Raw genomic sequence first — 13,558 nt, forward strand, 5'->3', positions numbered from 1 at the left:
ACAATACAGATGACAATGGCAGCCTGAGGAGTAGAGTTGGTGCTCTTTATTCTGTAAAGGACACACCGCTATAAGCGGGGTGGGAACGGGGTCGAGTAATGATAAACAGTTATCAATTACAAGAATAAACAACGACACATCTTTCAGCATTATGACAACAAAAGGTAAACAGTGTTCACTACACTAAAACATTTGAATCGTTAATAACAATAACTTTAACTTATTTAAGACAATGCAAATGCCCAAAGTGTATAAGCTGGATCAAATACAAATTCCTAACATAATTAATCAAACTTAAAAGATCATAATTCTTCGTTAATCAGGTTTCTCTACACCAAAACCTAACACATAGTCATTAGCGCCCAAGTTCCCGACTACAATAGTCACACTCCAAGGCCTAATTGACCGTACACACAAATGCATTCCACCCGTACAGGCATAGCCTACGCATCCATTTCCTCTACGTGTAATCTACTTGTACATTAAGAAGTCACACCCTCTGAGCATTACGTAACAACAATATCGCCTTAAATTACACCTTTCTGTTAACAAATATCATGTTCTTTGAACATATTTGTAAGCCTTATAATAATACTAATTCGTTTAAACCAGGATATGAACAAAACATAGTAACAATATTATCAAATATAACAATTTAAACACACATAAAAACTAAGCCTTGCTTACCTATAAGCGGGGTGGGAACGGGGTGAAGGTCACGGTTCTAAAGCCCGCCACCAACGACCTCCTTACAAGTCCGTCATTAAAATGATGATATGGTGAAGGGCAATCTTCCATGACTCTACAATTTAATTTTCCTGGTACTGTGGAAGCCACAGACATTGCATGCATGAGGTTTTGATCATATCACGCAACCATTATATATTACAACTTCAGTTAAAAATGTAGGCAAGCAAAAATTCAACTGTTCATAAAATCTTACATCTGGACTGATTGTATTACAACAATGTCATTAGCCATTTGGTATTAAATAACCCTTGCAAGCTATCACAATCTGAACAACATTTCACAAACATCTTCATCAAAGGAAGTCGATTCCCTGAGCAGAAATTATGATGAAAATAATGTTATTAGAATTATTCAGATATTTAACATATCATATTTTTATACAACAGTCTAAGACCAAATCAATGATTAGATCATTTCAATCACCTTACAAATCTACCGGTAATCAACATAGGTGGGGGTACTTGTCTTGATTTATAATTGCTATTTCTGAATAAAACACTCTATTCTTCTTCAGGACTTTTTCATTATTCCAAGGTTAAAAAAGAAAAATGATTGAACAAGTATTTGTGAATTGTAAGGTCAAACCAATAAAATACCAGATCAGTTTTTTCCAACACTGTATATTACATTTTACAATACATCTATGCAAAATTCAACCACTTTTCATTATTTACTAAAGAATAAAATAAATAATACCCTGCATGCAGCACCTTCTAAGGGGCACATCATTCATAGTGTATTGTATATTTCAATGTCTTCACAAAATACTTATATGAAGTATATGGTCATTTAGAAGTTTCTGTTAACATTATGGACCACTACTTTCAATATAAAGCTTCAATAAATAGAAATGTAACTTGTCTTCTTTCTAGAACACAAAACCGCAAGAAACATGAATCAATTACAGAATATAGGCCAAGTACTGAAGGCACATTGCAATAGGTCAAAACTAGGTCAAAGCCAATGAATAACCACTAGGAATATTTCAAAACTGTTGTGTCCATGTGAACATGATTTAATGTAAAGCAGTGGGATGTATTCCCCCTTACAGACAGGTCTCTCAGTGTGAACATGTTTAATCTGAAGCTGTGGACTGTATTCCCCATTCTGATCAGTGGTCTGTATTCCAATTACAGACAGTTTTCTCAATGTGAACATGGTTTAAAGTGAAGATGTGGTCTGTATCCCCCCTTACAGACAGTTGTGTAAATGTGAACATGGTTTAATTAGAAGATGTGGTCTGTATTCCCCCATACAGACAGTCGTGTAAATGTGAATATGTTTATTTCTAGATGAGCAAAGGGTAGAGAGGAATTCCAACAGCTTAAAATAATGACATCAATGATGATGATGATGATGATAATCAAACAATAATAACATCAATACTATCTTTTGTGTCCAGCATGACCCCATTGGCAGGCTTTCTGACACTAGTCTATAGTATCCTCTTCATATGATATATGGCTGAAATGGATCAAAACCATCAACAACTGCAAATTTGACAATTTAGCAAAAGGGGAATAAATTTGATTTATCTGAATGGACATTGCAGAGTATAATATCACAGGATATGGGTTCTAATTGGGTTCTAATGGAGTTCAATCTGTAGCTTGAGATAAATGAAAATGAAAAGAAATGTTACAAATTCTAGAAGAAGAAGAAGAAGAAGAAGAAGAAGAAGAAGAAGAAGAAGAAGAAGAAGAAGAAGAAGAAGAAGAAGAAGGGAAAGAAGAAGAAGAAGAAGAAGAAGAAGAAGGGAAAGAAGAAGAAGAAGAAGAAGAAGAAGAAGAAGAAGAAGAAGAAGAAGAAGAAGAAGGGAAAGAAGAAGAAGAAGAAGAAGAAGAAGAAGAAGAAGTAGAAGTAGAAGTAGAAGTAGTAGAAGTAGAAGTAGTAGAAGAAGTGGTAGTAGTAGAAGTAGAAGTAGTGGTGGTGGTAGTAGTAGTAGTAGTAGTAGTAGTAGAAGTAGTAGTAGTAGTAGTAGTAATTTGGAGTTTGCATAACATGAGAAGTATGGCTGTTGTGAGAAACACAATAAATGAGAATTTTTTATTATCAAATTTTTGTTATGATGGAACAAAAGATGTTCAGAAATGTAGCCTATGAGTTTAAATGAAGAGAGGCTTTATCGGCCTTTGAACTGATTAACTCTGTATATAATTGGTTCTACTCTGACATATCCTGATGGCAAGTCTAAAGTTCATCTCTCAAATTATTTCTGAGATTGACAGATGGAATGATGGCCTCCTGCACTACTTTCGATATCTAAGGAGACATAATGGCAAGAGGTCTACTACTCTACTATTCATCTCTGAGACTATCTATACAAAATATAAATTGTAGTATGGCCCTACTAATACAGAGCTTTGTAATGGAATTCTATTTCAGCAGATAGTAAATTTGAATTTTTTATCACAGGGAAGGTGGGTTTTTTTCATGGATCAAATGCACAAACAAAAACATGGTTGAAATCTCATTCAGTGTATCGCACATTCAACCTACATTTGTACACAGGAGATCATGCACATCTGTTGGGAGGACTGACTCAATTTTCTTTTCTTTCACCACTCAATATACAACCGTTGTATCCTTTTCTACTAAATCATTTGGCAAATTATCCAGTTAACTTTTAGTTGAAAACATCGAAAACATCAAAAACACTCAATCTTGTTTGATTCTTTAAAATATTCAATTTCAATCTTTACTAGAACTGTAGATTATCTTTCAATTATGTTGGGCTATAACGCTCAATGACCTTCAATATACCTACATTTGTTCCCATTACATCTCAACTCTTATTAAAGTGGAGAGGTGAAATTACCCATGCTCTATAATCTCAGACATGTTTTATGACTCTGTAATTGAATCGTAATAGAGAAGTTTATGACAGAGGGACATAAAATATAATGAGCTTCCTATTCACTGAGACTTCTGATAGTGACCTCGATTGACCTCAACACAATGGCTTCATGTCAAACTTGACGAATGATGCTTTTACAAACCAATTCTCATCATATGGAAATTTAGCTTCCGTAATTTGTGAGCTGTCAACCCTTGTTCCCCTCTTTACCTGCGTGGCTTTCAAATTGGTTTCTGTAAATTCTTATTTGAAATGTTGCAGACTTCATCTTATTACCTTGTAGACCTTTAACTGTTATTTGGTGTTATTCAAGAGTTGAATATGAGCATTTGTAACCACTGGTGGGCTAATCTGACTGCCAAATTAGTTTACTGATTTATGATCCTTCAAATCAAAGATTCCAGTCCAATGGTTCTGGCAGATAAATCATACTGTTACTATATAAAAGAGTAGGTTTCATTTTATTCCATGCAAGTCAATACACAACATGAACAAAACTCATGAGCATTCAGAACAAGTACCTATCACAAAATCATATTCGTTCTACTTGTTGTTTTTTTTTGTAGCTTTATGATCTGGCTAGAAATTCATCAAAGCATAATTTTTACACTGTGAGACTTTTTATACAAGAGAGAAGACTGATACGGCTGCTGTACAGAGAATCAGTAATTGCTTTATGATTTGATTGGAATAATGGGATACATTCATATTCATCAGATAAATTAAAGCACTTACCTGACTGTCTTGGATCAACCACTCTGCGTCCCTTCATTAATTGACATGTTGTATTATCTCCATTACACACCCTACATCTATCAAAAACTGCAGTCGAGTTGAATTCATGGTCACATCCAACAGACTGTAGGTGAAAAAAGAAAAAATATTACCAGTAAAACTTTTTTATTATTAATCTAATTTATGGCAGATATTTAATATATTAATATGTTTAAGTGTCAACAATATCTTCAATTTTATTAAATCAAACTCATAAGTCATTCATGTATGTTATCAGGGGACATGAAAGTACATTAACAAACAAATACACTTTTACATGACTAAAATCACATGAAAATCATTCAAGATAAAGGAATGATGTGAGATTAAATTCATACAATGTGTTCAATTCACTATTATTACATTGTTTAAAACATCATTTAACCCACTGTATCCTGAAATGCATTCAACAGTACTTCAACACAAGCAAGTAGAGGGAATGTTTTCTGAGATAATATTAAAAGAAAACATAGTTGGATTGGTGTTGCTGGTCTCTGATATAGAGACCATTCTACACAGCCTCAGGAGAGAAACTACACCTAGGAGAACAAACTTTCTTTCTTTTCTTACATGCTCTCTCTCTCAATCGATCTAGCTATTTCACTTTTCTTTTAACAAGTGTTGTGGTTTCCTGTTATTCAGTAGAAAAGAAAATGGAGAACGTGTAATGTCTTTTCATGTTCAGGATGTGCTAGGGCTCAATGGTAGAGCAGTGGTCTCATAACCGGGAGGTCCCGGGTTCTAAACCAAGGCAATGCACCAGTGCCCTCCTGTGGTAAGGCATTAATCCTCATTACCCAGTCCCTTGGAGAGGACTTAATGTCAATGGTTCCCTGGTTGCTTACTTACAAGTACACATGCTTTATAAGTTTATTAGCATTCAGGTATTTAAACAAAATTTAAAAAATATACACACTAGATTCTAGCTATATTGGCCCCCCCCCCCCCCCAAAAAAAAGCATATTTGGCTAGAAAATCACTCAGATTGACAGTTCACGTCAAGTCGGGCAGCAATTGGCCAATTACTATTGGTAATTCCTAAGAATACATGAACTTCAAAGGTAATCCAAAATCTGAAAGAAAATTATATTTCCTCCAAGGGTTGTATGTGTCATAATGAAAATTAAATTTAAAAACTGTTGGAAATTCTTAAAGTTAATTTTCCTCAAAACTGACCTCAGCTGATCTTTATCATACATTTCATATGAATTAAAAGTATCACCCATTTTTGTTAAATTATACTAATGAAGAGTGATTTAAAAATTCAACCTTAATATTCTCAACCCTTATCCAGTTTTAATACACATACATGACCATTGACCTGTAATTTAACCTCAATAATCTATGGAAATTTGTATTCCAAGTTATGAATTGGCATCACTTAGGGAATGAAGAACATATTTGATTAAAACAAAAAGCTTAAGTTGCAGTAACACATTAGACAACAACTGACCTTTTTACCATATGACTTTTGACCTACTATTACTCTACATATAAATATTTGATTCTTTGATAGGTTGAAATGAGACAAAACTGCAGTGGTCATGCCATCATGGCCAAAGTTGCAATTAGAAAAGCCGCTTCTAGGCTTCCCTTCTATAAATGCCTTCCTACGGCAAAATGCAGAGCTTGTGAATGAAATTCTAGTTCAGCTACAATCTTTGAAGTTGAATTTTGACATCCATTTTAACAAAAAACAACTGACCTCCCCACCGACTTACTCTCTTAGAGGGATATCAATTTCATAACCATTGTTGCGGGATCACTTTCAATCACCACATTTTGTGCCAGAGGCAAAATTTCATAGCCATAATTTTCAAAAATATTTGCAGTCACTGGCTTTGTCCTCTTGAATGGTTCCTGAAAGTAGTCTGATATGAACTTCAAAAAACCTGTCATCACTGCTATTTAGTGCGATGATTTTGTTTTTAATAGAAACATTCCAGATTAATTTAGCAGTTTCAATTTGCGATTGCCTCCATCACTGTGTAGGATTTGTACACAATAAAACTTTATTCATGATTGTATTTATTGAGCATTTTATAACAAATGTCAATACGTTTAGCAACCATTTAAATTCTAAAAAATTACATTCTAACCCTTAAGTGTTATTTTCTCTGGCTTTAGCTGCACTTTCTACTACTCTGCGACTTCAATAAAATGAAACACATACTTTAATATGTAAAATAATCCTCTGCTTAAAAAAAAAAACACCTTTATATCTAGGAGCATCCCAACCCCAAGGCTACCTTCAAACTAGGCCTGACTTCATCAGACCAAAGATGCAAAATAACCCGCTATTTTAACTAGCCCAATCTCAAATTAGCCAGCTATTTTGCATCTCCATTAGCACGAAAGTTGCCATTAGCGGGCTATTTGGTTGAGAAAATATCACGAGAAATCTTGGTCTCTGCGCCCGTCCGAGCTAGTTTGTGATGAGCAACTTCGATCTGATGAAGGCAGGCCTACTGAGAGAGGTACGCTTCAAGAGTTCAGGCAGGAGATATCTCCAATTGCTTGGCTCAAAGTCTCTGTATAAGACTTTGTTTATTGAATGACTTCACACTATTTTGAGGATTATCATGTCAAGTATATGATTAACTCTGAATGAGATATGAGTGAATCAATTGTGCATTGAGTCTTAAATGAGGTAGTCAAGAGGCACTATACTCCTATTCTCTGTTCACACTCAATCACAGAGCGTTGTTAATTCACTCAAAGAGGATGTAATTACCTCACAATTAGAGTCCTCACTCTATGGTGTGTCCACACCAGTTATTTTCTCCATTTGTGTTTGAATGGTCTTTAAAACTCTATTTCCAGGTTTTGAAGACAACAGTACATTTCTCAATACACCAAGATATCTAAAAACCATCACACTTGTGTAAAAAGACTCTTTTAATAGCTTTAATTTATCATCTCATTATTATTAATGCTCACTCATAATACGGACAACTTAGGTATATTTAAAATCCTAGGAAGGTCTTAATACACTAACATTTTTATTCTTTTCTGTTTTCCCTCTTTCAACATTTACATAGCAGATTTCTAGGAAAAACATGTAGGTTGTTTTTAATTTACCTACATAAAAGATACAAATGATCACATTTGTTCTCCCTGGGTGAACACAGCTTTTAAAGACAGTAGTGGTGATATGATTCATAGAACAATACTATGAACATTTAGATCTCTGACATGTTACAATACAGCTTATAGGTAATACAAAGTTTTGGTATGGGGTCATGAATTTGGTTCAAATGAACATATTGGAAGTATAGGCGATCCTACAATATTCAGTGATCGTTGTCGCGGTTAAAATCTAAAGAGTCTAAAATGCTGAAATTGTAAATAATACACTCTATATGTTGTATAGCACCCTCTCATAGTCAATTTATTATTTTAGCTATAAAACAATGTTCTTTGAATAAAATCTATCTATTTTATTACCGTTTGGAATATATATATATCACAACTACATTTCCATGGTCACAGCTACCATCGTAGGTCGTAGGCGCTATTTGAAATTTATCAAAATTTACCGGGAGCACCGGTAAATTTGTAAATTTTTCTCGAAAGCAGAAGTGTTTTAGGGGCTAAATTTTGTAGTGCTTACAATTCATCCCTAGGGCCATTCAGATATATTAAAATTGTAAAGAATCACTATTGAGCCAATTTTCAAAATTTACCAAAACTTTGTAATACCATTAGTCAAATGAAGTCTGTCTTAAATAATATGCCACTTAAAACTCAAAGCAGACTGATACAAACTTCTGCAGCTTTGAGATGTACTTGTTAAGTAAAATACTACATTTAACATGATGTGGCATTTCAAATGAGTACCATTTTTTTCTATCACTTTTTCTATCACAGTCAAACTGTGGATTGAATGAGAGGGGAGGGGGGGGGGCTATGTAAAAATCTACATGAATTGCCGAGATCTGGTTCTTGAACCTACAAATGTCAGATTTAATCACTTGATTATGAACTGAGTGAATGAGAGCACAGCTAGCATGACCAGGACTCATACACGGTATTCCCCATCCTAACAGAGCAGAAGCAATCTTCTGAGACTTCATGCACTTCCATTTCCAGACAAAGACAAGACAATTAGAAACAATAAAAATGTCCAATAACTCTGCATGAAATTAATCTTTTTCTAAATACAGACACATGTGCATAAACTCTAATAGTACAAGCAAAAAAGAGTTTGGAGTGTGCTGTGAGCCATTATTCATTGATGCTTGTGTAATTTCCAAGTTTGATAGCAAAGATTTCTCAAGCAATTTTGGTAGTCCAAAATATCAAATTAAAGACAATTATGAGAACAATTTTCTTCATGTATCAAAATTGATATAATATTATACAGAGTACATGTAATGGTTTGATATAATGACTGTTATACGCCCCACCCTTAAATTTTGTAGAATTTTTTCTGTTCATCCGCATTTTACAAGATTTTCATATTCTGCTTTATTAGTATATATGATTGGCAGTCTTAGCAGTAAAGCATGACGTCTTGGATTAATATTGTGAAAGTTGACCCTTCTCTATTTCATTGGGTGAAAGGCCAAAGGAAATCACATTGACTGGTCCCATATTTAGACCATGCAGGAAACTATCAGACATAAAGAAAGTATTGAGCACCTTGAATACATCAAGCACTCGTCAATACATTCTCATGAAAACAGAGGAAGTAGACAAATACCTTCCTTTTATGGATGCCAAATGTAAAATAGTCTTTAGAGGAGAGCATTTCCACTTGACCGTACTCAAGACCGTACTCAAGTTCATATAGTGATAATACCTATGTTTTAAAGTTTGTCATGAAGTAAGCTAGAGGGGTCCGCACACATTAGAATTATATTATCCTGTTGTATGATTATCCTGTGAAAGAGGTGAAACAAAGTTGCTATAAAACGTTGAAAAAACAAAGAAGTGTCAGTCAATCCATCTCTGCAATATATTTGTAGGATTTGATTCAAAACAATTTTTGTATTCACATTGACTCTTGGTTTCATGAAGTCCAATTATGAATCATGGCATTAAACAATTGAATTGAAGGTCTTTCAATAATGAATTTGATAATGAATACAGTAATCACAAGATCATTTGAAACGAAGGTATATCCTTATCATCCGGATTCCCAAATTACTCACATGCTTGCTTCAGCTAAGAATTTAAAAAAAAGTTTTTCTACAAAGTTATTAGTGAGAGAAATGTTGGGGACCTTGGGGTAGATTTTTGTTGTTGTCAAGCCTTGGAAATTGTAAGGACACTACTAGAACAAAACCCTAAATAATCCCATCATGGTTGGAACACAGTTATAAATACATGTAGATACCAATGACGCACCCTTATTAGAGTCAACCCGTTACCCATTACAGGAAATTATCTCAAAACAAAAGATGATGGAAGCAGACATAAATGATTACAATAGGAAAAGGAAATAATCAAGTGCCTGTGAAAATGAGCCTTTACATTGAAATTCTCATGGCTATGAAGTGATTCAATGTCAAATTATGTTATACACTGTCCTGAAATATACCTTAAAATATCTACAATATTTGTTTGAGTATTTAATGCATTAGTCAAGCTAATGTATGGATCAACTGTTCATTGCAATATCATAAAAGTTAACAGTTAATGTTAATGTGAAGTTAAAATCTGCAACTTTGGAGACATTGAAATCTCTTTATTCATGATTTAGTAACAAACAATTGTGTCACAATTATTTTGACATCAACTCTATATAAAAATATATGAGTCACTGCCCTTCTGGCTCTTAAGATGGTAATTTCTTGTATGTAATGCAAGGGCATGCCTAAAAATTTATGAAAGGTTTTTTAAAGCACCCTTACTTGATGAAATGTAATGGTATTTGCAGAAAAATGTAAGTAGTCACAAAAAGTCTAATGATTGTAATGAAGCAAATCTTTTTTGTTGACCTGTATCACACAGCCTGATTGTTTGTTTTTATATCAAGCTTTATGCAATGTTTACAACATTTGTCTTAGAGCTCTAATCAAGAAACATGAATTGAGTCGCTCAAAATCGATACATAAATATCATTTTGGGGGTTAACAAAAAAACACTCCCTGATTGTCTATACTTGAATGGCAGGATGGGCAGGATGGTAAGGAAATGAGTGAGCTATTGTACATAGAGATGACACTCTATCCAACTGTTTCCTATATACTGTAAACAAGCATGTGATACACTTCACAGGTGCATGTTTTTCTATTTTGACCAAACACATTCTGCTAGTGTAATTTGTTGAGCTTTCCTCTCTGATGCTCACTTTCCAATATATGATTTTATTATTGCAGCTCACCATGTCCTTATTCTATGGATCCATTTCCACGTATCACCATGCATTGTTTTTGTTTGCCTAAATCTCTCATTCTGTAATTTTCCATGTTGTAGATAACAAACCTTGACCAAGAACTATACATTTGAAGAGATCAAGGTTTTGTTTTTCTTCCGAGATAAAGAAATATGCCTTTCTTTAGAAGAAAAACAAAGGCATATTAATTGTCAAGTTTGTTTCCATGTTTCAACATGATTTATTTTTGTCTACCTTGGTCAGGATTTACTTCTATTCCGTGGAAAGTTACAGAATTAGATATTTATATGTAAACAAAAACAGTACATCTTGATACATGGAAATGAGTCAATAGAATAGGACATGATGAATGATGGCAATGCTAAAATCATACATTGTATTATTCTAGTACATTAAGAATTAAAAAGAACAAAACAAAAATAAATTTCAGATTTTTAGTTGTTAAAGTTCTTTTGCACACTTTGTTGCATCATGGAACTACTCTGTAGTAGGTCCAAGGTTCATAGAGCTCACTGAGCTGCCAAATTATTGCCCATTGGAAAAACAGTATATAACTATATATTTGTATTATATCCGTATTATGAACATCATGGCATTGCTCAAGTCAAACCATGAACATATAAGATGAAAAATGATATGATCTGTACTTACCTCACACTTTCCAGCAATACACATATCTACTGTATATTTGTTACATCTAGTCCCATCCAGTACTTTTGGTGCCAGCATCTTAGTAAAGTTGTGATGCTTGACTCTGCATACCAGTGAGCACATCTCTTGTAATGAGGATGATTCTACTGGTTCCCATTCTATTGTTCTGTTTTCATACTTCTCATCATTATATGCTGCACACTGCTGTGATCTGAAATCCAACTCCTCATCGGAACATTCCTGTTGATTTAAGAACAATTACAACTTTAATAGAGTTCTGAAACTTTCGTACATAATACTTTAAAGGTAAAGACCAGTTTTGGAAACGCCCCAATTTCAAAAAAATGAAATGGAAGCTCTTATTACCAATCATGTGAAAGAATATGTTTTGACTAATACATGATGATAAAATGTTTGCCGGGAAACCGCCTACTAATTGATATATTTGGTAAATTAGTTTATCTACATGGTCTGTGAGAAATAAACGCATGTGTCACGCATGTGTGCAGTGCTTGTAACTTTACGAAGACTGGGCCATATTTCTTATCATTTTGATGATTCCAGAACCTTGCAGTACACACCAATACTTATATGCTAGATGATCAACCTTTTCTGATCGATTCCACAATGTTTCTTTCACAATGCAATCGCATGACCATAACTGGTCTTTACCTTTAACGGAATAGATAATAAATAGATAAACCTCTATAATCTTCGATGAGCACCACATTCACTCTTCTCAAAATTCTTTTTACAAGACTTTGCAAGAAGGCAAGGATTTGTCTTCATAGGAGCTTCGATAAAAACTGATAAGACATTACCGTAATTAACGGTGTATAAACCGCCCTTGTGTATTAACCACACCCCTCTTTTTCGCCCTAAAATTTTTTATTTTTTTTGCCAACTTAAAAAACAGTAGAGGACCTAGGATAGAACCTTGTGGTACGCCGTGTATTAGAAGAAAAATTGGAGGAATTATTATTATTAACTACATATCGAAATCTATCAGAAAGATTACTTTCAAACCAAGATGACAGACAAATTTGAGTGTTGTTCTAGTTTCCGAGTGGTCAGTCAACACACCGATTACTGAGCTGGGAGACATTGCCGAATTTTTTTCGGCGGCATAAAGGTGCGGTTAATACACCGTTAATTACGGTAATCTATATTTGCCACTCTCCATCCAGGTGTTAAATGGGTACCTGGTAGGATTTGAATGTTAATGTACTGGATTGGCATATATGTGCACTAGTAAAACGGCATCTGGCTGGAATGTTCACCAGAGGAAAGTATGCAATATCATGTGTGAATTAGCATTTGACTCCTATGACTGGGGTAGTAATAATTACAATGTAAAGCACTTTAATAGAAAGGTAGTATTACACCATATACAAATCTGACAATCATTATTATTAGTTCAGTATAAAGAGAGAGAACTGACCTGTGTGTTACATGTCTTATATCTGATATATCTTCCCATACAGGTATGACCAGTGTTACATTGTCTTGTTTGATATGATGCTCCTCCTCCACATGTTCTTGAGCATTCACTCCATCTACTCCACTCCGTCCAACGCTCATCTCCATGTGATGATGATGCCTGCAGAACAGAAAAAAAAAAAAAGAGTATTTGAAATATTTTAAATCAAATTATATCGATTAAACACCCTTCAGATATGAAGCGGTTGATGAAAAGTGTTATACGCTTCTCAAAAGTTAACAAAAGTCCAAAGCACTGTACAATACAGAAATCATTAATAGAAACTTTTACAAACAATGCAGCAACAAACAATTACAGCTAATTATTATCATATAGCTTAAAGTCTTAAACATTAACATACATCAAACTATGGAGAGAGGGGATAATAGGGAATACTTAATTATTGAATTTGTAATCAGTAATCATCTAATTAGTAAAAAGATTTGCTATTAAAAGTTTGAGAACGATCTGAGCAACCTCACATGCAGTTTACAATCTTATGGAGAAATTCCTGGTCCTCCCTTATATAACTTATCCATTCGTTAAAACATATTGAAAGGCTGCAGCCGATCAACCAACCATAGAGAGATCCACAGAGAGTTTGGTCCAAGGTATAAATTCCACTCAATGTCCAAAAAGAAAATAATAAGTGTGGTAACAGAAATACATTAATGATTTTGGAATATCAATCCTTCAATTTACA

General features: G+C 34.0%; 1 protein-coding gene across 2 annotated transcripts in view; it reads right to left on the minus strand.

Moving 5' to 3' along the window:
• LOC115920715 (ADAMTS-like protein 1) overlaps positions 1 to 13,558 on the minus strand; it is a 57,086-nt gene that overhangs the window by 27,029 nt on the left and 16,499 nt on the right. For both annotated transcript variants that reach the window (XM_030977215.1, XM_030977216.1), the window contains 3 exons: positions 12,817 to 12,975; positions 11,376 to 11,615; positions 4,343 to 4,466 (listed from right to left, as the gene is read on the minus strand). In XM_030977215.1, the coding sequence (XP_030833075.1) occupies positions 4,343 to 4,466; positions 11,376 to 11,615; positions 12,817 to 12,975 (523 nt within the window). The remainder of the gene's footprint in view (positions 1 to 4,342; positions 4,467 to 11,375; positions 11,616 to 12,816; positions 12,976 to 13,558) is intronic.

Source organism: Strongylocentrotus purpuratus, unplaced genomic scaffold (genome assembly GCF_000002235.5).
Source record: "Strongylocentrotus purpuratus isolate Spur 01 unplaced genomic scaffold, Spur_5.0 spur5_scaffold_9, whole genome shotgun sequence".
In the NCBI taxonomy this organism is placed as follows: domain Eukaryota; kingdom Metazoa; phylum Echinodermata; class Echinoidea; order Camarodonta; family Strongylocentrotidae; genus Strongylocentrotus; species Strongylocentrotus purpuratus.